General features: G+C 45.5%; 1 protein-coding gene across 1 annotated transcript in view; it reads left to right on the top strand.

Annotated features, from left to right (window-relative positions):
- LOC141273820 (uncharacterized) overlaps nt 1-22,779 on the top strand; it is a 64,813-nt gene extending 42,034 nt beyond the window's left edge. Inside the window, exon 7 of the mRNA XM_073686200.1 lies at nt 21,158-22,779. Within this exon, the coding sequence (XP_073542301.1) occupies nt 21,158-22,077 (920 nt within the window). The 3' untranslated portion in view covers nt 22,078-22,779. The remainder of the gene's footprint in view (nt 1-21,157) is intronic.
- The last annotated feature ends 3,018 nt before the right edge of the window (nt 22,780-25,797 follow it).

Below are 25,797 nucleotides of genomic sequence, written 5' to 3' on the forward strand. Positions count from 1 at the left end.
CATGGTGTACGCTAACAATTTCGGCTCAAATTGTTAGCGGACACCATGTTGCGTTTCGAGAGGCCCTGTGTGCCTAAACATTGGAGCTCCCCCACAATTGACCCCATTTTGGAAACTAGACCCCCCAAGGCACCTATCTAGATGCATAGTGAGCACTTGGAACCCCCAGGTGCTTCACAAATTAATCCGTAAAAATTAAAAATACTTTTTTTTTTTTTACAAAAAATTTCTTTTAGCCTATTTTTTTTAATTTTCACATAGGTAACAGGATAAAATGCATCCTAAAATTTGTTGGGCAATTTCTCCTGAGTACACCGATACCTCATATGTGGTCATAAACCACTGTTTGGGCGCATGGCAGGGCTCAGAAGGGAAGGAGCGCAATTTGACTTTTGGAGCTAATTTTCCAATCAAAAAGTGAAATGGCGCTCCTTCCCTTCTGAGCCCTGTCGTGTGCCCAAACAGTGGTTTATGACCACATATGAGGTATTGGTTTACTCAGGAGAAAATGCCCAACAAATTTTAGGATGCAATTTACCCTGTTACCCATGTGAAAATTAAAAAATTTAGGCTAGAAAAAAAATTTTGTTAGAAAAATTAAAATGTTCATTTTTTTCTTCCATGTTGCTTTAGTTCCTGTGATGCACCTGAAGGGTTAATAATCTTCATGAATGTAGTTTTGAGTAGCTTGAGGGGTGCAGTTTTTGGAATGGTGTCACTTTTGGGTGTTTTCTGTCATGGGACTTCAAATGTGATGTGGTCACTAAAAAAAATGGCTTTGCAAATTTTGCTGGAAAAAAGAAAATTTGCTGATGAACTTTGAACCCTTCTAACTTCCTACCAAAAAATTTTTTTTTCCAAAATTGTGCTGATGTAAAGTAGACATGTGGGAAATGTTATTTATTAACTATTTTGTGTCACATCACTCTCTAGTTTAGCAGAATAAAAATTCAAAATTTGAAAATTGCAAAATTTTCAAAATTTTTCCCATATTTTTGATTTTTTCACAAATAAACGCAAATATTATCGACCTAAATTTAATACTAACATGAAGCCCAATATGTCACGAAAAAACAATCTCAGAATCGCTAGGATCCGTTGAAGTGTTCCAGAGTTTTTACTTCGTAAAGGGACACTGGTCAGAATTGACAAAAATGCCAAGGTCTTTAGGGTCAAAATAGGCTGGGTCCTGAAGGGGTTAAGCGATTCAATGCATCACTACACGTGCACATGCGGATATTAAGCGATTCAATGTGCGGATGGTACCCGGGTCTTGAGAAGAGGAGACTCTCCTCCAGACCCGGGTACCATAGTACCTGTAAAAAAAAAAAAAGAATTAAAATAAAAAATATACATTATACTCACCTTCTGATGTCCTCCGGTCTCCATAGCGATGCATCCTGGCTCCCCGGCAGCTTGCGATGGTCTAAAAGGACCTGCCATGACGTCATCTAGTCATGTGACGGGTCACGTGACCGCTGACATCGGCGGTCGCGTGACCTGTCACATGACTAAATTACGTCATGGAAAGTCCTTTTACACAACCGCGAGACACCGGGAAGACCGGACGCATCGGATAAGGAGACCTGGGGCCATCGGAAGGTGAGTATAATGTTTTTTTTTGTTTTTTTTTACCATTTTTATTCTTTTTTTTAACTAACTTGGTCACACTATATAAAATCCATGCCGGATTTATATAGTGTGACCAAGTTGTCAAGCACTTTCCAAGTGTTGCTAAAATCGCTTGGAAAGCACTTGACAACCCGCATGCGAATTCACATGATCAAAACGCTTCACTTCCACTTGTCCCTGGCAGGAAAAATGCATTTAAAATCCGTATGCATTTTTTCTGCCAGGGAGATGCAGAAACGCTCAGGAAAAAGCCGGAGCATTTCTGCATCATGGGTACATAGCCTTATAGTCCGAAAAATACGGTAGTTAATAAATAACATTTCCCACATGTCTACTTTACATCAGCACAATTTTGGAACCAAAAGTTTTTTTTGTTAGGAAGTTATAAGGGTTAAAAATTGACCAGAGATTTCTCATCTTTCCGACAAAATTTACAAAACCATTTTTTAGGGACCACATCACATTTGAAGTGACTTTGAGGGGCCTTTATGAGACCCAAAAGTGACACCATTCTAAAAACTGCACCCCTCAAGGTGCTCAAAACCACATTCAAGAAGTTTATTAACCCTTCTTGTGCTTCACAGGAATTTTTGGAATGTGGAAGAAAACAATGAACATTTAAACTTTTTTTTCACAAAAATGTTACTTTAGACTCAATTTGTTTTTATTTTTGCATGGGTAACAGGAAAAAATAGACCCTAAAAATTGTTGTGCAATTTCTCCTGAGCACGCAGATACCCCATATGTGGGGGAAGACCACTGTTTGGGCACACGGCAGGGCTCAGAAGAGACTTTTTGAATGTAAAATCTGCTTGAATAATTAGCAGACGCCATGTTGCGTTTGGGGAGCCCCTGATGTGCCTAAACAGTGGAAACCCCCCACAAGTGACACCATTTTGGAAACTAGACCCCTTAAGGAACTTATCTAGATGTGTTGTGAGCACTTTGAAGCCCCAAGTGTTTTACAAATGTTTATAACGTAAAGCCATGAAAATAAAAAAAATCACTTTTTTCCACAAAAATGATCTTGTAGCCCCAATTTTTTATTTTTACAAGGGTAACAGGAGAAATTGGACCCCAGAAGTTGTGCAATTTCTCCCGAGTATGATGATACCCCATATGTGGGGGAAAACCATTGTTTTGGCGTACGTCAGGGTTCGGAAGGAAAGGAGTGACGTTTTGGAACGCCGACTTTAATGGAATGGGCTGCGGGTATCATGTTGCGTTTGCAGAGACCCTGATGTGCCTAAACAGTGGAAATGCCTAACAAGTGCCCCCTTTTTGTAACCTATACTCCCCAATGAATTTATCTAGATGTGTGGTAAGCACCTTGAACCCCCAGGTGCTTCACAGAAAATTATAAAGTTGACTTGTGAAAATAAAAAAAATAAAAATCTAATTTTTTTCCACAAAAATGTTATTTTAGCCCCCCAAAAAAATTAAGGGTTACAGGAAAAAGTGGACCCCAACATTTGTTATACAAAGAAAATGATGAAGTCCGCTCACCTATAAACTCCTTCCCGGTGTTTCTTCCTTTCTGCTCGGATAGCAGCAGGCTGCTGCATTGAACACAACTTCAGACCAAAATCCAGCGAGTGAGGAGACTCCAGTGATGTGGTGTAATTAAAATTTCCATTTATTTGAAGGATGATATTTCTATAAAAAATGCACTTACAAAGAGAGCCAATTCACACCATGTGGGCAAACAGAGTAAAAAAAAGCCTTAATCATGGTACATACATTGGAATACAGGCAGGGTATAAATACAAAAGAACAGCAAACTGACAAAGGAAGTCCGTACAGTTAACTAATTAATTCTTGTGATGTTCGGGTGTTCCATCTTCGTTTCCATGTTGGAGACAGGCTTTTTTCTTTTTGTGGTTATTTAATGCTACAGACTTTATAATAAAAGTCCTGACATTGAAGTTTCTGGCAAGAGAATTGAAACAAATTAGCTGAACAGTATAGATTCTGTATGTTGGAAACAGTAATAAGTATACGAAACACAATATATACCAACAAAATATATGTATGTATAGCTGAATAAAAATCTCCCACAGCGGGAGGTGACCAGTTTAATTTGTCTGGTTTATTCCAGCTTTCATCTAGATATTCATATGTATCAGGGGTCCTCAAACTTTGTAAACAGGGGGCCAGTTCATGGTCCCTCAGACCATTGGAGGGCGGAATATAGTTTTTTTTAAAAACTATGAACAAATTCCTATGCACACTGCACATATCTTATTTTGAAGTAAAAAAAACTATACAGGAACAAATACAATATTTAAAATGAAGAACAAGTAAAGTTAAATCAACCGGTATTTCAATAGGTAGGTAACTGTACCCAATAGGCAGCATAGGTCCCCAATAGGCAGCATAGGTCCCCAATAGGCAGGTAAATATCCCCAATAGGCAGCATAGGTCTCCAATAGGCAGGTAAATGTACCCAATAGGCAGCATAGGTCCCCAATAGGCAGGTAAATATCCCCAATAGGCAGCATAGGTCCTCAATGGGCAGGTAAATGTTCCCAATAGGCAGGCTGTTTCCCCCTTATAATGCCATATGCAGGCTGTTCCCCCCCTTATAATGCCCCATGCAGGCTGTTCCCCCTCCTTATAATGCCCCATGCTGGATGCCACCCCCCATATAATGCCCCATTCAGGATGTCCCTTTCTCACACCATATAATGCCCCATGCAAGATATCACTCCCCTGTCTTTATAATGCTCCATGCAGGATGTCCCTTTCCTCCCCATATAATACCCCATGCAGGATGTCACCCCCCCCATATCATGCCCCATGCAGGATGTCACCCCCCATATCATGCCCCATGCAGGATGTCACCCCCCCATATAATGCCCCATGCAGGATGTCACCCCCCCGTATAATGCCCCATGCAGGATATCACTCCCCATATAATGCCCCATGCAGGATATCACTCCCCTGTCTTTATAATGCCCCATGCAGCATGTCACCCCCCATATAATGCCCCATGCAGCATGTCACCCCCCCATATAATGCCCCATGCAGCATGTCACCCCCCCATATAATGCCCCATGCAGCATGTCACCCCCCCATATAATGCCCCATGCAGCATGTCACCCTCCTCCCCCATATAATGCCCCATGCAGCATGTCACCCTCCCCCCCCCCATAAAATGCCCCATGCAGCATGTCACCCCCCCCCCCATATTATGCCCCATGCAGGATGTCCCTTTCCCCCCATATAATGCCCCATGTAGGATGTCCCTTTCCCACTCCATATAATGTTCCATGCAGGATGTCACCCCCCATATCATACCCCATGAAGGATGTCAGCCCCCCATATGATACCCCTTGCAGGATGTCACCCCCCCCCATATAATGACCTATGCCTCCATACATAAAAAAAAAAAAATCCAATACTCGCCTCACTTCTCACTTGCTGCCGCTGCTCTGGTCTGGACTCCAGGGTCGCGGCAACGTTGTCCAGCTCTGCGCTTCCTGTGACGGCACTCGGGAGGGCGCGGTGTAAAGACGTCACCGCGCCCTCTGACCTGAGACGTCACAGGAAGCGCAGAGCAGGAAGACAGCGGATCTGCAGAGGCACGGGGAGAGGTATCCGCCTGCCGGGGCCCTGAGCAAGCAGGGGGAAGGGCGGACAATGGCACCGCTCTCCTCTCCTCCGCCCATAGCCCGGCGGGCCGGATAAAAGTCCTCCGCGGGCCACATGTGGCCCACGGGCCGTAGTTTGAGGATCCCTGATATATATCGTACTGCCGTATATAATAAAACTATTATTTTCAATTATCCATTGCTGTATACAAAAGATATGTTGGTATTATTTATTAGTATATATGAAAAGAAAAATTACTTAGTTTGCTGTCAAAAAAGAAAGAAATTGATAACTTTTTGTTCACAATGACCTGTTATTAATGTATTATTAATCTCTCCTCCACTTATTTCTCTATAAGGCTGAGTTCACACGATGCGTATTTAATGCGTTTCCACTGCGTTTTTGCAGCTGCAGAAACGCATTAAAAACGCATGGTAGAACGGCAGCAATGTTCCCCAATTGAAATCTGCATGTGCTGTGCCCATGATGCGGATTTTTCCGCAGCGTAAACGCTGCGCTCAAAAATCCGCAGCATGTCAATTAATTTTGCGTAAACGCGGCGTTTTTGCCGCCATTGACTTGCATTAGAACGCGCCAATTCCGCAAGACTGTGTGGCACCCCAGGGGTCTGGTTTCCACAGTAACAGCAATGTTATGTCTGAGAGCAGGTGGGAGGTCTCTTGGTCAGGAATCCTATGCATGCCACACCTCCTGCCCAGTCCTGGGAGGGGAAGGACTTCCCCTATATAAACCTGGGGCTGAGGCAGGGTTAGTGAGTAGAGAAGAAGTAGAGACAGAGAAAAGAAGCAAATATAGGAACAGAACATCAGGAGCTCTGTGGGAGCAGTGTTACAAGGAGTCAGGGGCTGGCAGCTGCAGAGCTCGCCCTGACTGAGAAGATTTCTTACCGGACCCGGAGTCCGAGGCTGTGGGGACTAACTCCTACCCAGCAGCAGAATCCGTCAGGCAGGGGATTCCAGGTCCTCTGGCCAAGAAACCCGAAGGCACGGTCACACGCATGGGACCAGCACCGCCGTCGTGGAGCGGAAGCTACTAGAAGGCCCCGAGTCACCGGCCATACGGGTGAGCACCACACGGCACACTCAGGGACGTGGGCTACTTTTACCCGCCTCTAGCAAGGTAGCCAGAAGAGTACAGTTAGTTTGGGAGGCCTACAACTCCGCCTGGCCAGGGGAGATCCCATCTGCTCAAGGACTGACCAGGCCCCAATCGCTAGCCAGTACTCCGGGAGGGTCTATCTTTGTCACCAGTAAAGACCCTGAACTACACCGTACCGTCTCCGAGTGGTTCCTGCTACCCCCATCGTCCACGTCGGCTGCCCTGAGGCCATACCCCTCCCGTTGGGGGTTATACTATCACGCTGCACAATCCTACCACCGGCCTCAGCGGTCTGCCCTGCAGCGGCAGCTCCATAGCTGCATTCAACGGGTGGCGTAGTCGTCCAACATCTACCGCTAATACAGCGCCACTTAGTCTGACTCCCTGGGCACGGACCGGGTCACCGCCACGAGACTACTACCCTTAACAGATCCGGCTCCGGGTAAGCTCCCGCGTGCGCAACGCTGCGCGACACAGGCCCAGGGGTGCGTCAACTTTTGGCGTAGTCGGCAGGATTTCGTGCCCGCAACCACCGGGTACTGCGTGCCTGAAAAAGACTGTTCAAACTTACCAGTGGTGAAGATTCCCGCCATCCGGCGCCATCTTCTACATTCTTCCCGCCATCCGCGAAGTTTTCCCGCCATCCGGCGCCATCTTCGGCCTTCTTCCCGCCATCCGTGGAGGTTTCCCGCCATTGGACGCCATCTTGAGGACGCCGCGCGGGAAGAAGAGGGGCGTGGACTCCGAAAGCGCGCAAGAACTGAAGTCCCGCCTCACGTCCGGACGTTGCGTAAGGTCCTGGAAGGAGCCCAGCAGACGCCGACGTCACAGGAGCGCGACGGAAGGTCCTCAACCCTGACGATCCACTGCGGAGCCGCGGCCTACGGAAGAGGATCATCGCAAGGTAGGCCACGGTCCACTAGGGGGGAGAAGGATGTCGGATACGGAGGAGAGCTTCACCGCTTCAACCCCCGCCAGCGCCACCGCTGTTGCGGTCATGCCTTTCACCATGCCCTATATCCCGGGGGCAGCCTGGCTACCCCAGTACTCAGGGGAATCGCATACCCTGCATGACTTTAGAGAAAAGCTGGATAGCCTCTTCCAGGTGTACCCCCTTACAGAAGAGCAAAAAGTGAGCATCCTGGTGGCCCAATTAACCGGGGCAGCCCAAAGGGAGGTAAAGTCCTGGCCACCTGGGGGGAGGACTGTCGCAGGGATACTGGCCCGGCTGAGGGACACCTTTGATACCCGCACCTCAGCCGAGATCAAGCTCAGATTCTACGGGTGCAAACAGCGGGCACATGAGAGTATAAGGGACTATGCATTAAACCTACAAGAAGCCCTGAGAGCCATTAAGCAGACCGACCCTGACGGCGTGGGAGACGAGGACAGGCTGTTGACTGAACAATTTATAGAGGGTTTATATTGCAATGCCCACCGAACCCAGTTGCGGGCAATGGCCTTACAGGACCCTCATCTGGGATTTGCACAGTTCAAGGACAGAGCCATCCGGGTGCTCCGAGAACCGGCACCAGGTGGCGTTGTGACCCACAGACGCCCCACTACCACTTACCACCAGGAGGCGGCGCCCTTGTCGGCAGGGCCTGTGGGAGCTGATGCGCAGGCTTTGAGCAATGACCCGGCTCCAGACCTGCACCATCAGGTCCAAGAGCTAGCTAAAAGCGTTGCTGCGCTAACCCGAACTGTGCAGTCTTTATAGGTTTCTACTCCAGGGAAGATCCAGCTGGCATCCGGACCGGAGGACATCCCGTGGCGTCGACCAAGGAGGACCCCACCGGCCAGAGGAAGACCCAGCGACCGATACAACGAGGACGGACGACCCATCTGCCGCCGCTGTAATCAACCTGGACATATGGCAAGGTACTGTCCTTTAAACTGGCACAACCTAGGGTAGAGGGCCAACCCCTAGGAAAAAGATCATCAGGCCCATCGAACTGGCGCGACAAATATGTGGGAGGACGTCCAGTCTTGCCTGTGGTACTGGATGGCATTCCTATGAGTGCCCTACTGGACACCGGGTCACAGGTCACCACCATCCCGTACGTGCTCTTCAAGCAGTACTGGAATGACTCGGATATTACCCGCTACCCTGACGACGACTTGAGTATCATCGCCAGCAATGGTCAGCCCGTGCCACAGATCGGATTTAAAGAGGTGACCATTAAAATTGGTAGAGTTGAACTGGCAGCACAGGGACTGATCATTGTAGACATTGACAAACACGAGAGTCACCCAAAGATAACTCTAGGAACTAATGTAATTGAAAATTGTCTTGCAGAGGTGATTTTCCTTTTACAGCAGGTTGCCAAGAACGCCAGCTCCGGCGAGCAGCGAGTGCTTCAAAAAGAGATCCGGGCACTGATGCGACGGCAACAGGTGGAACTCTCCGGCGGTGAGATTGGTAGCGTGAGAATGTGTGACCCTTTCCCTATTGCCATGCCCCCAAAAAGTGAAATGATGATTTGGTGCCGGGCAGCTATTGGTCTGAGAGGTAGAGATTACCAGGCAATGGTAGAACCAGTTTACTCAGACAGTAGGCCCACCATCTTGACAGCACGGTGGGTGGTTAATGTACGCCATGGGAGGGTGCCCGTTCGCATAATCAATATCGGGAAGAGGGAAGTGTACCTGCCCCGGTATGCCACGCTAGCCAAATTATATACCATTAACCAAAATGCTATACAATCTGTGGAACCCTTGCCTCCATCTCACCCGGAGGAAGGTAACGGCTCTAAGAAAACAATGGAGGACTGGTGTCAGCAACTACATTTGGGTACTGACTCCACTCCCTCACACCAGAAACAGGGAGTCTATCGGGTGGTTCAAGAGTACGAGAGAGTGTTTAGTAAACACCCGTTAGACTTCGGGCGAGTCAAGGGGGTAGAACACCACATCCCCACGGGAGACCATCCTCCCATAAAAGAGAGGTATCGACCCGTACCCCCTGCACACTACCAACACGCCAAGGGGATGCTTAGAGACATGAAGGAGGCTGGGGTGATCAGGGATAGCTGTAGCCCCTGGGCAGCTCCACTAGTCTTAGTCAAAAAGAAAGACAACACCATGAGGATGTGTGTAGATTACCGGAAAATCAACCGTATCACACACAAGGATGCGTACCCCTTACCAAGGATAGAGGAGTCTTTGGCTGCTTTAAGATCTGCTAACTTCTTCTCTACCTTGGATCTCACTAGTGGGTACTGGCAGGTTCCTGTAGCAGAGGCGGACCGGGAGAAGACCGCATTCACCACCCCGATGGGACTTAGCGAGTTTACCTGCATGCCGTTCGGACTCTGCAACGCACCAGGAACCTTCCAACGATTAATGGAGTGCTGTCTGGGCCACAGAAACTTCGAGACGGTCCTGTTGTACCTGGACGATGTCATCGTATATTCTAAGACTTATGAGGACCACCTGAAACACCTGGCGGAAGTGTTCGAAGCTCTGGCAAGCTACGGCCTAAAGGTGAAACCCTCCAAGTGTCACCTCCTGAAACCAAAGGTGCAGTACCTGGGACACGTGGTGAGCGCTGACGGAGTGGCTCCCGACCCTGATAAGATCACCGCAATTAAGGAATGGCCAAGTCCCTCCAGTGTAAAGGAAGTGCGGCAGTTCCTCGGGTTGGTAGGCTACTACCGCAGGTTCATCCCCGGTTTCACCAAAAAGGCAGCTCCTATGCAGGACCTCCTGATAGGCCAGTCCCGAAAGGCCAAGAACCAGAAGCCGCCCTTCAGATGGGAGAAGTTGGAAGAAGAGTCCTTCCGCCAGCTGAAGATGGCCCTCACGGGGGATGAAATCCTGGCGTACCCGGATTACAGCCAGCCCTTTATCCTCTACACCGACGCAAGTAACATCGGGCTAGGAGCCGTGCTGTCCCAGATCCAGCAGGGGAAAGAGCGAGTAATCGCTTACGCCAGCCGAAAACTGCGACCCACCGAGAGAAACCCTGAGAATTACAGCTCATTTAAGCTAGAGTTCCTGGCAGTGGTGTGGGCAGTCACCGAACGCTTTAAGCACTACCTCGCTTCTTCCCGGTTCGTCGTGTACACGGATAACAACCCGTTGACACACCTGGACACGGCAAGACTCGGTGCCCTAGAGCAGAGATGGATGGCCCGCCTGTCCAACTACGAGTTCACCATCAAATACCGGGCAGGACGCTCCAATACCAACGCGGACGCCCTGTCCAGGATGCCAAACCTACCGGACGTAGGAGAAGATCCAGAGGGACTGGAAGAAGTCGAACTCCCCGCATTTCACCGTCATGGGACTATCCAGTATTCCCATCGGGTAAGGAGTAAGCAAGGCGCTACGCTTAACCCCTTACCTCACTACAACTGGGCGGAAACGCAAGACAGTGATCCTGCCATCCGGCTGGTGAAGGAGATGCTGACTCGGCCAGAGGCTCGCCTTGACCCAGACGCTCCGGAGGAAGCCAAGCAACTGTGGGCAGAAAAGAGTAGACTGTTCCTTTACAAGGGGAAGTTGTGCCGCAGGATGGTTAACTCCCGGACGCATGAACTAATCTGGCAAGTAGTGGTGCCACGACGAGACGCAGCCATGGTGATGGAGGCATACCACGATGGAGCTGGGCATTTCGGATGGAAGAAGCTGGAGTTCCTGCTGCGCGGGCGGTTCCATTGGGTAGGCATGAGGGGAACCATCGAGAGGTGGTGCAGAGACTGTGGCCCGTGCAACCTGAGGAGGAAGGACCGTGCCAGCCAGAAGACTCCCCTGCAGTCCATCGTCACCCGGCAGCCGTTGGAACTGGTAGCCTTGGATCATGTAAAACTGACCCCAAGCAGAAGTGGCTACGTCTACGCGTTAACCATCGTGGATCATTACTCCCGGTTCTTGGTTGTCGTCCCCGTCAAGGACTTAACGGCTCAAACAGCAGCTAGAGCCTTCCAGCAGCACTTCTGCCGTCCACACGGGTACCCGGACCAAGTGCTGACGGACCAGGGACCTGCCTTTGAAGCGGAGGTCTTCCAGGAATTCTGCAATCTGTATGGCTGCCGGAAGATAAGGACGACACCCTATCATCCGCAAACTAATGGACTTTGTGAGAAAATGAACCAGGTGGTAATGGATCTTCTGAAAACGTTGCCCCTGGAAGAACGCAGTCTGTGGCCTGAGAAGCTGCCCGATCTGGTGGACCTATACAACCACATCCCGGTAGGTTCCACCAACTGTACCCCGGCTTACCTAATGAGGGCGAGACCTGGTAAGTTACCTGTTGACCTGGAAATGGGAGTCCTGACACCCGAGGACACTTCACCAGAAGCAGACTGGGACACAGAGAGGCAGCAGCAGTACCGGAAAGTACAGGAGAGCGTGGAGCGAAGTCTCTGTCAGGCTAGGGAGAGACAAGAGAAAACTTACAACCAGTATGCTCCCGCTGTTCCCCTGGTGCCCGAAGAGCAGGTCTTGAAGAGGAAAAGACGGCTCCACAAGTTGGACGACCAGTGGGAGAAGGACCCGTACACCGTACTGCCCTCAAGCCACGAGAACCCGAAGGTCTGTACCATCAGTAAAGACGGAGGGGAGACCACAGCCATTGTATCCCGGGATCACCTGAAGAAGTGTCCTGAACAGCTACGGAACCCTGAAGGGGAACAAGAAGACCATCGACCCGTAGAGGAAAGGGAAGATATGGTTAGTACTGTGCTCGGAGACTTCCCTCGGTCTTGGACTCAAGTCAATGGTGCAGTTGTGGTACCCGTACTCACCTTCCTCCAACCAGCATCCCAAGCACCTACGGAGCAACAGGTAGAGCTGGAAGAACAGCCGGTCCAGGAGGCAGAAGACCCCACACCAGCAGACCAGGAGGATCAACCCTCTGCTTGCAGTGAGCCTGCCATATCCCTAGTGAGCCAAAGGGCCCGTAGACCGCTGCCCAGTTTACCCTTAACAGCTCCTACACCCTGTAGTTCAGGGCCAGACAGTCAGCTCCGTAGGTCCACTAGGGCCACTAGAGGCCAGTTACCCGCACGTTGGAGGATTTGAAGTGTATAAATTGTTTTATTTGTAGTTACCTGTTTTTCTTGTTGCTTGTGTATAATTATGTGTTTCTAGTTGTTTATAGGAGCCTTTGGTGGATTTACCGGGAATCCTGTGTACATAGTTGAAGCGTAACCCAGGACGGACTAAAGACTGTTAAGGACTCGGGGCAGGACAGACCCCTACCTGGTTACGTCTCCCTGTTTTGGTGAAATGGACACCTTGCTTTCTTCAAGGACTGCACCCGGTTACGGACATGCCGTGACCACCTTTATGTGTTTCTTTATTGTATTGTTATTGTTATATCTTGTTATGTTTTTCTAAAATATGTTTAGTCCCGGAGTACTAAATTTCACTAGGGGGGAATGTGGCACCCCAGGGGTCTGGTTTCCACAGTAACAGCAATGTTATGTCTGAGAGCAGGTGGGAGGTCTCTTGGTCAGGAATCCTATGCATGCCACACCTCCTGCCCAGTCCTGGGAGGGGAAGGACTTCCCCTATATAAACCTGGGGCTGAGGCAGGGTTAGTGAGTAGAGAAGAAGTAGAGACAGAGAAAAGAAGCAAATATAGGAACAGAACATCAGGAGCTCTGTGGGAGCAGTGTTACAAGGAGTCAGGGGCTGGCAGCTGCAGAGCTCGCCCTGACTGAGAAGATTTCTTACCGGACCCGGAGTCCGAGGCTGTGGGGACTAACTCCTACCCAGCAGCAGAATCCGTCAGGCAGGGGATTCCAGGTCCTCTGGCCAAGAAACCCGAAGGCACGGTCACACGCATGGGACCAGCACCGCCGTCGTGGAGCGGAAGCTACTAGAAAGCCCCGAGTCACCGGCCATACGGGTGAGCACCACACGGCACACTCAGGGACGTGGGCTACTTTTACCCGCCTCTAGCAAGGTAGCCAGAAGAGTACAGTTAGTTTGGGAGGCCTACAACTCCGCCTGGCCAGGGGAGATCCCATCTGCTCAAGGACTGACCAGGCCCCAATCGCTAGCCAGTACTCCGGGAGGGTCTATCTTTGTCACCAGTAAAGACCCTGAACTACACCGTACCGTCTCCGAGTGGTTCCTGCTACCCCCATCGTCCACGTCGGCTGCCCTGAGGCCATACGCCTCCCGTTGGGGGTTATACTATCACGCTGCACAATCCTACCACCGGCCTCAGCGGTCTGCCCTGCAGCGGCAGCTCCATAGCTGCATTCAACGGGTGGCGTAGTCGTCCAACATCTACCGCTAATACAGCGCCACTTAGTCTGACTCCCTGGGCACGGACCGGGTCACCGCCACAAGACTACTACCCTCAACAGATCCGGCTCCGGGTAAGCTCCCGCGTGCGCAACGCTGCGCGACACAGGCCCAGGGGTGCGTCAACTGCATCTGTACTTGCGCTATTGGCGCGTTCTAATGTGCGGATGGTACCCAGGTCTAGAGGACAGGAGACTCTCCTCCACACCCAGGTACCATTAAAAAAGCTGTAAAACAAGAATAAAATAAAAAATAAATGTATATTTACCTTCTGTCGGCCCGCGCAGCGCTCCTGCTTGGTTCCCCGCACTTTAATGATATAGTTACATAGTTACATAGTTTATAAGGCCGAAAAAAGACAAGCGTCCATCCAGTTCAGCCTATTTCTTGTGCACTGCTGCTATTCCGCAGCGTTGATCCAGGGGAGGGCAAAAAAAAAAACCCATGCGGTATAGGCCAATTTATATCATTGAGGAAAAATTCACTTCCCGACACCAATCTGGCAGTCAGATTAAATCCCTGGATTAATTAACTAAGCATAAGATGTAATTTTATTGTTCTCAAGAAAGGCGTCCAGGCCTCTCTTGAACTCATTAAGTGAGTTGGACATCACCACTTCCTCTCCCAGAGAGTTCCAGAGTCTCACGGCTCTGACCGTAAAGAATCCCCTTCTATGCTGGTGCAGGAACCTCCTTTCCTCCAGACGCATAGTGTGCCCCCTCGTCTTTGTCACCATCCTTGGTATAAACAGGTCATGGGAGAGATCTCTGTACTGCCCCCTGATGTATTTATACATGTTTATGAGGTCTCCCCTAAGCCTTCTCTTTTCCAACGTAAATAGGCCTAATTTTGACAACCTCTCTGGGTATTCTAGTCCCTCCATTCCCTTTATTACCTTAGTCGCCCTCCTTTGTACCCTCTCTAGCTCCAATATGTCTTTCCTGAGCACCGGAGCCCAGAACTGTGCACAATATTCTAAGTGCGGCCTTACCAGCGCTTTATACAGAGGAAGAACAATGTTCTCATCATATGCCCGTATTCCTCTTCTGATGCATGCCATGACTCTATTTGCCTTCGCAGCTGCTGCCTGACACTGGGCACTCCAATTTAATTTGCTGTTAACCAAGACGCCCAGGTCCTTCTCCATGTCAGATTTCCCCAACGGTTTCCCATTTAATATGTATGGGTGACTGCTGTTTTTCTTTCCCATGTGCATGACCTTACATTTATCGGCATTGAACCCCATTTGCCATTTTTTGGCCCAACTCCCCAATTTATCTAAATCCTCCTGTAGCTGTGCCCTATCCTCATCTGTATTAACTACTTTACAAAGTTTAGTATCATCTGCAAATATTGCTATTTTACTATGCAACCCTTCCACTATATCATTAATAAATATATTAAATAATATAGGGCCCAAGACAGACCCTTGAGGCACCCCGCTAGTAACCCTGACACACCCTGAGCTTACTCCATTGATAACCACCCTCTGCTTTCTATCACTCAGCCAGCTATTTACCCACTTGCACACATTATCCCCCAGACCAAGCATTCTCATTTTATATACCAACCTTTTGTGTGGCACGGTATCAAACGCTTTGGAGAAGTCCAGGTATACAACATCCACTGACTCTCCCCGGTCCAGCTGTGAGCTCACCTCCTCGTAGAAGGCGATCAGGTTTGTTTGGCAGGAGCGATCCCTCATGAATCCATGTTGATATGGAGTTAGACAGTTATTATCATTAAGATATTCTACAATAGCATCTCTAAGAAATCCTTCAAACAATTTACCCACAACAGACGTTAAGCTGACTGGTCTATAGTTCCCAGGGTCACTTTTAGACCCCTTTTTGAATATTGGTACCACATTTGCTTGGCGCCAGTCTAGTGGGACAGTCCCTGTCCATAAAGAGTGCTTGAATATAAGATACAGCGGTCTGTCTATCACATTACTTAATTCTTTTAGTACCCGGGGGTGTATGCCATCTGGGCCTGGTGACTTGTCTATTTTGATATTATTTAGGCGTTTCTGAACTTCCTCCTGGGTTAGGTGGGTGATATTTGGTGAGTGATATATGTTTGCAGCTGATGCATATATTTTTGCCGCAACCATAAAAACCTGTGTTTTTTAGCCAGTTCCCGTCAATATTTGATTTATTTTCAATAAATAAGTTGGGTGACACCAAAGATCCGATTGTAGGGGCTTTTTTGGCTGAGAAACGGATTTGGTTGTTTTCTAGCACTTTTTTTTACTTTCATATCTTGGTACAGCATTGGTAAAAAAAATTAATAACATTAATAATTTTATTATAGTCCCTGCTATATGGAGTGGTGAAATAAATGTCATTTTCCATAGGTAATTTTTTCACATTATCTTTTATGAGAAAATCCCTGTTGATTTTACTCACTTTTTCTTTCAGCTTGTTTTAATGTTTTATGAGAGTAGCCTCTAAGTTCAAGTTTTTCACACTTCCTTTTTATTTCACCACTGACTAACTTAGGGTCAAAGCAGTTCCTTTGTACTCTTAATAGTTCTCCGTATGGGATATTATTCACCACGTGTCGAGGGTGGCATGAATTGGGTTTTAAAATGCTGTTAACATCAGTTTCTTTATTGTATGGAAGAACCACAACTTGCGATGACCCCCTGTTGGTGCGTAGCATGACACCCAAAAAATTAATTTTGGTTTCCTGATAATTATAAGTAAATTTAAGATTGAAATTATTATTATTCAAAAAGATAAATTCTTTTGCATCATTATCATCACCATTCCACACCAACAGGAGGTCATCAATATATCTACCTATCCATGTAATCCTCTCCAAAAATGGATTGGTATCTGCAAAGAGAACTGTTTCCTCCCAATAACCCATTGTGATGTTTGCTAAAGAAGGGGAAAATTTTCCACCCATGCTCGCTCCTCGTTTTTGGAGATACAGTTATATGAAAAAGTTTGGGCACCCCTATTAATCTTAAGCTTAATGTTTTATAAAAATTTGTGTTTTTGCAACAGCTATTTCAGTTTGATATATGTAATAACTGTTGGACACAGTAATGTTTCTGCCTTGAAATGAGGTTTAATGTACTAACAGAAAATGTGCAATCTGCATTCAAACAAAATTTGACAGGTGCATAAGTATGGGCACCCTTATCATTTTCTTGTTTTAAATACTCCTACCTACTTTTTACTGACTTACTAAAGCACTTTTTTTGGTTTTGTAACCTCATTGAGCTTTGAACTTCATAGCCAGGTGTATGCAATCATGAGAAAAGCTACTTAAAGTGGCCACTTGCAAGTTGTTCTCCTGTTTGAATCTCCTTTGAAGAGTGGCATCATGGGCTCCTCAAAACAACTGTCAAATGATCTGAAAACAAAGATGATTCAACATAGTTGTTCAGGGGAAGGATACAAAAAGCTGTCTCAGAGATTTAACCTGTCAGTTTCCACTGTGAAGAACATAGTAAGGAAATGGAAGAATACAGGGACAGTTCTTGTTAAGGCCAGAAGTGGCAGGCCAAGAAAAACATCAGAAAGGCAGAGAAGAAGAATGGTGAGATCAGTCAAGGACAATCCTCATACCACCTCCAGAGAGCTGCAGCATCAACTTGCTGCAGATGATGTCACTGTGCATCGGTCAACTATACAACGCACTTTGCACAAGGAGAAGCTGTATGGGAGAGTGATGCGAAAGAAGTCTTTTCTGCAAGCACGCCACAAACAGAGTCGGCTGAGGTATGCAAAAGCACATTTGGAGAAGCCAATTTATTTTTGGAAGAAGGTCCTGTGGACTGATGAAACCAAGATTGAGTTGTTTGGTCATACAAAAAGGCGTTATGCATGGCGGCAAAAAAACACAGCATTCCAAGAAAAACACTTGCTACCCACAGTAAAATTTGGTGGAGGTTCCATCATGCTTTGGGGCTGTGTGGCCAATGCCGGCACCGGGAATCTTGTTAAAGTTGAGGGACGCATGGATTCCACTCAGTATCAGCAGATTCTTGACAATAATGTTCAAGAATCAGTGACATAGTTGAAGTTACGCAGGGGATGGATCTTTCAGCAAGACAATGATCCAAAACACCGCTCCAAATCTACTTAGGCATTCATGCAGAGGAACAATTACAATGTTCTGGAATGGCCATCCCAGTCCCCAGACCTGAATATCATTGAACATCTGTGGGATCATTTGAAGAGGGCTGTCCATGCTCGGCGACCATCAAACTTAACTGAACTGGAATTGTTTTGTAAAGAGGAATGGTCAAAAATACCTTCATCCAGGATCCAGGAAATCATTAAAAGCTACAGGAAGCGACTAGAGGCTGCTATTTTTGCAAAAGGAGGATCTACTAAATATTAATGTCACTTTTCTGGTGAGGTGCCCATACTTATGCACCTGTCAAATTTTGTTTGAATGCAGATTGCACATTTTCTGTTAGTACAATAAACCTCATTTCAAGGCAGAAACATTACTGTGTCCAATAGTTATTACATATGTCAAACTGAAATAGCTGTTGCAAAAACACCAATTTTTATAAAACATTAAGCTTAAGATTAATAGGGGTGCCCAAACTTTTTCATATAACTGTAATAAACTCCTCAAAAACTGAAAAAGTTACGTTTTAATAGGAACTTCACTGAATTTACCAAAAATAATTTAGTTGGACAATCATAATTGCTGTACCTATCAAGAAAATATTTCCGTGCTGGGACAGCTACTTCAAACTCTATTGAGGGGTACTGGGCTTCAACATCAGCTGTCAACCAGCTGTAATTCCTTTCCCATACAAATTTGTCAAATACTCGTAGTATCATCTTTGTGTCCTTAATATAACCAGGTAACTTTCTCACTAGTGGTTGGAGCATGCTGTCCACCCATGCCTCTAATTTCTCATTGATCGACCCTATCCCAGAAACAATCGGTCGGAATTTCGGGGGGAATCCCGGTTTATGGATTTTTGGGAGAGAATGGAAGATGGGTGTGATCGGGGTGTCAACATATAAATAATCAAATATTTTCTGTGACAACACACCATCCTCCAGACCCTCCTTTAATAAATGTAATAATTCCTTTTGAAATGTAATCGTAGGATCACTTCCTAAAATCTCATAAATATCTCTGTTTTGCAACATCAACAAATTACATTGATGGTACAGATCAGAGTCCAGGATAATGATGGCACCCCCTTTATCAGCCTTACGGACTACGATATTAGTGTTGTTTTTTATATCCTTCAATGCTAGTTTTTCTTTTCTTGTTAGATTACTATTTGTTGTGCAATTTCTCCTGAGCACGCAGATACCCCATATGTGGTCCAAAACTACTTTTGGGGCACAGTGCAAAGCTCAGAAGGGAAGAAATGCCATATTGAAGTTCATATTTTGCTGGGTTGGTTTGACGGTGCCTTGTCCCATTGGCAGAGCCCCTAAGGTGCCAGAACAGCAGAACCCCCCATAAGAGACCCCATTTTACAAACTACACCTGTTAATGAATTCATCTAGGAGTGCAGCGAGTATGTTGACATCACATGTGCCTCACAGAATTTTACACCATTGGGCGGTGAAGAAAGAATAATTACATTTTTACCAAAGTTTTGTTTTAGCCCCAGATTTTATATTTTCACACTTGGAAATGGGTAAAAATGTCACTAAAATTTGTCACAATTTTTGCTGAATGTAGAAATACCCCATATGTGGCTGTACAGTACGGCTTAGCCACACAGTGAGACTCGGGAGTGATGGATCGCTATCTGCCTTCTGGAGCACAGATTTTCCTAGAATAGTATGCATTCACTATTATGAGGCAGCAGAGTTAGGCCTCATTCACACGGCCGTGTCTCTGGAATGTGTGGTGACAGTTTCCACACGTACCGGAGATACATACACATGCAGACCCATTCAAATGAATGGGTCTGTGCACATGTCAGTGTGTTTCCACAGACCGTGTGTCCGTGGGCAAAACATGTTGACATGTCCGTTTTTTTCACGCTGCGCAGGTTGCAAAATGTCCCACACTGATGACACATGGGTGACATCCGTGTGTCATCAGTGTGAGATGTACCGGCGCCTGGAAATCAGTGTACAGTTAGCTTTGTTCCCAAGCGCTGGGTGCTGAACTCTGCCCTCACCATTGTCCCCTGCTTGCGCTGCGATCAGCGCGAGCAAGGGACAATGATGAAAGTAGTATTCTTCTCCTGCTGTGTCCTGGTGTAGAAATAAGAATAAAATAAAAAAATCCTGATACTCACCTGTCCGAAGATGTCCCCCGCTGTAATCCACCTGACCGCTCATGCAGAGGAACCGGGGAGAATGATTCGCTCCATCGTTAGGAATTGCAACTATTTTTCTATAAAGCCTCCTCAATCCAAATACTCGGTAGAAAATCCTTTGCTTGTAATGGCTGCCTGATGTCTGGAAGCCATAGACATCACCAAACGCTGGGTTTCCTCCTCTGTGATGCTTTACCAGGCTTGTACTGCAGCTGACTTCAGTTGTTTCTTTTTTTGTAGGTCTTTCTGCTTTAAACTTTGTTTTAAGCATGTGAAATACATGCTTAATGATGTTGAGATCTTGGGATTTACTTGGCCATTGCAAAATATTCAATTTTTTTGCCTTAAAAACTCCAGGGTTGCTTTCGCAGTATGTTTTTGGTCATTGTCCATCTGTACTGTGAAGTGCCTTCCAAACAACCTTGTTGCTTCTAAATCTGAGCAGAAAGTATAGCCCTGATCACTTCAGAATTCATCTGGTTGCTTCTGTTTTCAGTCACATCATCAATAAACACACCAGTGACCCAGTGCCATTAGAATCCATGCATACCTATGCCATCACACTGCCTCCACCATGTTTTACAGAGCATGTGGTGAGCTTTGGATCATGAGCCTTTCCAAGCCTTCTCCATACTTTCTTCTTCCCATAATTCTGGTACAGGTTGCTCTTCGTTTCATCTGTCCAATGAATGATTTTACAGAACTGGGCTGACTTCTATAGTTGTTTTTTGAGAAAAGACTAATCTGGCTTTTCTATTTTTAAGGCTGATTAATGGTTTGCACCTTGTGGTGAACCCTCTTTATTTGCTCTCATGCTGTCTTCTCTTTATGGTGTTTCACCTCTATGTTAAATGCGACTAAACATTTGAATAGTCACTGTACAATTTTCTTCTTACTCATAATGGCCATCGCAGAGACATGAGTAGTGATGTGGAAAGTCTGAACTTTCCATTGTCGTGGAATGGACTAGCACAAATGACAACTGTGCTGTGTCTATACTACAGAGGAAATCAGGCAATGGAGGTGTGGTCCAGACTTTCCACAAAACTCGCAAAGCCTCTGTAGTAGTTGTTCTGGGGAAGAAGAAAACAGGTGTTGATCTGACAGATGAAGGTATTGACAGCAGAACGAGGACATTAGATAACATTAGATACAATGACTATACAGTGAATGAATAGTCACATTTAATGTTGGGTGTGAAGGGCTGTATTAAACTTTTACTAACAATTGTTTTCTTTAACATCGACACGTTTATGAATACATTTCATTTTTTATCAAAAGGACCCCACAGCAGCAGAAACACCTCAGTCAGACATCTGGTTATATCTCAACATTGTACTACAGAAGAGAACACCACCAAAGATTCTATGGAAGAAAGTGACCCAAATATTCACTCCGTGTATCGCGGTGGAGAACTGTCATCAGATTCTGCTATGTATGGAGAATGGCTTCCAGATAACTTAGATACTGTTAAACACAATACATTTCACAGAGGTGACAAAATATTTCCCTGTTTTCTATGTGATAAGTGTTTTACTCGAAAGTCCAGTTTAGTAAGACACCAAAGAATCCATACAGGCGAAAAGCCATATTCGTGTTCTGAGTGTCACAAAAGCTTCACACGCAAAACAACCCTAGTGGAACACCAGAAAATTCACACAGGTGAACAACAGCTGTCCAGCACTGATCAAGAAAAAAGTCCCAGAGAGAAACCTGATCATGTGATAAATCAGTCTGAGCTAACTGAAGATCAACAATTTCCCTGTTTAGATTGTGAAAAGATCTTCACACTGAAGTCCCATCTTCTAAAACACCAGAGAATTCATAGTGGTGAAAAGCCTCTCTCATGTTTAGAGTGTGGGAAAACATTTATTCAGAGGTCTGTTCTTCTCGTGCACCAGAGAAGCCACACAGGGGAGAAACCCTATTCATGCTCAGATTGTGGAAAACGGTTCACCCAGAAATCAGATCTTGTGGTCCATCAAAGAATCCACACAGGGGAGAAACCGTTTTCATGTTCTGAATGTGGCAAAAGTTTCACTCAAAAATCCACATTGGTCATACATCAGAGGATCCATAGAGGGGAGAAACCATTTGCATGTTCAGAGTGTGGGAGGTGTTTTACACAAAAATCCACTCTTGTTACACACCAGAAAGTCCATACACCCTTAAAATTGTTGTTTGCCTTGCAACAGTCATGAGTTGTATTTCCCTAAAATGGACATTTGAATTTTGACATAATTTGTGCTGAAAGTGATGTGCTGCATGATATGTGTCTTTATGTTGTAGCTTAAAAATCTAATGTGAACTGAAGGGAACCATCTGATTTTTTAAGATCTGTTTACGGCTTATGTTCAGTGGTGGATCTGTATTATTTTGATATTATCCAGATATCAGTGTTTTTATTATTATTATTATTATTATTATTTTTGTCAGTACAAGACATTGCTGGATGAAACATAATACATGACCATAGTTTTTTATGTAGACTCTATACATATATATATTTGCTACACAGTTATCCCTGATTGTAGCATGTGGTATTGAGTGTGCATATTCAAAAACCGTGTATTCTCCATTCCTAGATAGTGAGCTAGTTGTCTCCATTTAGGTGAGCATTATTTATGTGCAGGTATAGCAAGCATACATTCTGCACAATAATGGCTTATCTTTTGTCTTGTGAGATATGGGTATAACCACTTTGTTGCATCAAATCAAGTACAAGCAAATGTATGAAACTTTGTTATATAACTTTTTAGAGAAATATGATTCATCTCCACTAAAGAACCACTTGGTCAAAATAAGAAACTGCCAACTGAAAAGGAGAAGGAGGAAGGAGCAGACTGAAGGAACAGGCAAAGAAGCACACACAGACCCATACTACAGCTCTGCTGGAGGTTTTTTATCTCACCCTGGAGCTGGATTCACAGCTATACTCAGCACTGGTGTCAAATATCCTTCATCCTGCTGATGCCTCTATGTGTGCTATCAAGAAACACGAGCGCTATCCTTGTTCCACTGTGTATGGAAAATATCATAGTAGGCAGTCTCCACTCACTAGCTGATAGACTGCTGAATATTTGAGATGAACAGGCAGAGGAAGAAAGTCCAGTATACAAGTCATATAATGACCAAAAATTGTGGAATGCCTAACATACACACACGGCATAAAGTTACGTTTCCACCTTAATGTTACGAGCAAATAACTATTTTTGTGGTATAGATCCCATTGGAAAATGTACTAAAAACTCAGTAATTTGAATGTAGCAATAAACAATCCTAAGTGAAGTCTTCTGATAAGTTTTTGAGTAGTACAAAGGAATTTAACATTTCTTCCACTATTTTCAGACTAAAGGGATTGGCAAAAGCTTTTTTATTGATGGTCCATTGGCTGTTACGGCTGGCCAGCTGGAATTCAGCATCTTCATCAAAACTATAGTAGCTGCGGCCGGGTACTACAGATCCACTCCCTATTTATTTTAATAGGGGATGTATTTGCAGTACTCGACCGTGGCCACTATAGAAATGATAGAGCTGCTATGTTTAATACCATGACTAACTGGCGCATATCCACGTTATAAGTGAAAACCAAATCTAATGTTCCAGAATGTGCGCATTTTATGGCTGCGTATTTGACGTCAACCTATTAAAATGTGCCATGAAAGATATACTAACTATTTCAACTATCGTGTTTGGCTGGAAGAACTTTTATCAATTATTTATTTGTTTATTTTACTCACTTATATAGCGCCATTAATTTCACAATGCTTCACAGACAATGTTGGGACTGTCCCCATTGGGGCTCACAATCTACATTCCCTATCAGTATGTCTTTGGAGTGTGGGAGGAAACCGGAGAACCCAGAGGAAACCCACGCAAACACAGGGAGAACATACAAACTCCTTGCAGATGTTGTTCTTGGTGGGATTTGAACCCAGGACCCCAGCGCTGTAAGGCTGCAGTGCTAACCACTGAGCCACCGTGCTGCCCGTGAATTGATTCTCCATTTTCATATTAAAACATTTTTATCTTCAAATCCTTAATCTTTAAAAGGGTTCTCTGGTTTTCCGACAGAAGTCTCATCTGAATCCTGACAATGTGCGCCAGTGAGATCAGGCAGTCATGTGACCACGATTTGCATACATGTGGTCACGTATCGACTAGACGTGCTCAGCTTCTCTCACTTCACTTGTATAAAGAAAATCCAGGCACGTCTAGTTGGGATGTGACCAGAACTATGCAAATTGCATAGTTGCAGCCTGATCTCGTCGGCAATATCGGTGAATCCTGACAGACTGTGCATTGCATGCTGTCAAGATTCAGAAGTCTGTGGTCACATCTCGTCGGCAATATCGGTGAATCCTGACAGACTGTGCATTGCATGCTGTCAAGATTCAGAAGTCTGTGGTCACATAGATGGGGTTTTCTCAGCCTATAGAAAAAAAGGTGCCACCATAATGCAGAAGTTGTTTTCATTTAGCCAGGACTTGCTTTGGTAGGATTATCAGTAGGATTTTTAGTTCTAACCCTTAAGGACCAGTCAATTTTTTCAATTTTGCGCTTTAGTTTTTCCTTCCCTACTTTCAAGAGACATAACTTTTTTATTTTTCCATTTACGTAGCCATATTAACCCTTTTCCAACGAGGTCAGTAATAGTACATAGCTGCGCCCTGGGACTTATGGACCAGCTACGTACTATTACGCTAAATGCGATCGCGCCCTCACACAAGCGGTGCGGGGCGATCGCCGCCGGGTGTCAGCTGATTGTCACAGCTGACACCCGGTGCTATGTGCTGGGAGCGGTCCCGGTGCCGCTCCCAGCACATAGCACCGGGTGTCAGCTGTGACACATTAACCCCCACAATGCTGCGATTGAAGTGATCGCTATACTCACATCTCCTGCCGGCGTCTAGTGATGTCTGCGGTGGCTTCCGGATGTTGTCATGACGACCCAATGTCGTCATGACAACATCCGGGTCACCAGGAGGCAGGACGTTATTTTGGTCATGCGCAGTGCATGACAAAAGTAATGTCTCCCTGTGTGCAGTGCTGACAGGCTGCATGGCATAGGGAGCTGCTGCTCTCTATGCCATGCAGCCGATCAGGCTGCAAAAAGTGAAAGTCTCATAGTGGGACAATGTGTAAGAGTAAAAAAAAAATGTAGTAAAGGGAAAAAAATAATAAAAAAAAAATTGTAAAAAAAGAAAAAGAAAAAAATAATCCCTAAAAAATAAAAATATATTGAACCCATAATATGTATTTACTATACAAAAAAAATAAACCAATATGTGGTATCGCTGCGTCCGGAACGACCTGACCTATAAAACTGTCCCACTAGTTAACCCCTTTAGTGAACACTGTAAAAAAAAAAAAACGAAGCAGAACAAAATGCTTTATCATCATACCGCCAAACAAAAATGGAATAACATGCGATCAAAAAGACGAAAGTCAATAAAAATGGTACCGCTGAAAACGTCATCTTGTCCCGCAAAAAACAAGCCACCATACAGCTCCATCAGCCGTAAAATAAAAAAGTTATAGCTCTCAGAATAAAGCGATACAAAATTTTTTTTCTAGAAAATAGTTTTTATTGTGTAAAAGCGGCAAAGCATAAAAAAAAACAATATAAATGCGGTACTGTTGTAAACATACTGACCCGAAGAATAAAGCTGCCTTACCAATTTTACCACACGGGGAGTGACATTAAAAAAAAAAACATAAAAACAATTCCGGAATTGCTGGCTTTTGTTTATTCTGCCTCCCAAAAATTGGAATAGAAAGTGATCAGAAAATGTCACGTGCCCGAAAATGGTACCAATAAAAATGTCAACTTGTCCCGCTAAAAACAAGCCATCACATGACTCTGTTGGCCAAAATATGGAAAAATGATAGCTCTCAAAATATGGCGATGCAAAAACTAG

The sequence above is a fragment of the Phyllobates terribilis genome, unplaced genomic scaffold (assembly GCF_046119375.1).
Source record: "Phyllobates terribilis strain yellow unplaced genomic scaffold, ASM4611937v1 Scaffold_5__5_contigs__length_657084704, whole genome shotgun sequence".
Classification (NCBI taxonomy): domain Eukaryota; kingdom Metazoa; phylum Chordata; class Amphibia; order Anura; family Dendrobatidae; genus Phyllobates; species Phyllobates terribilis.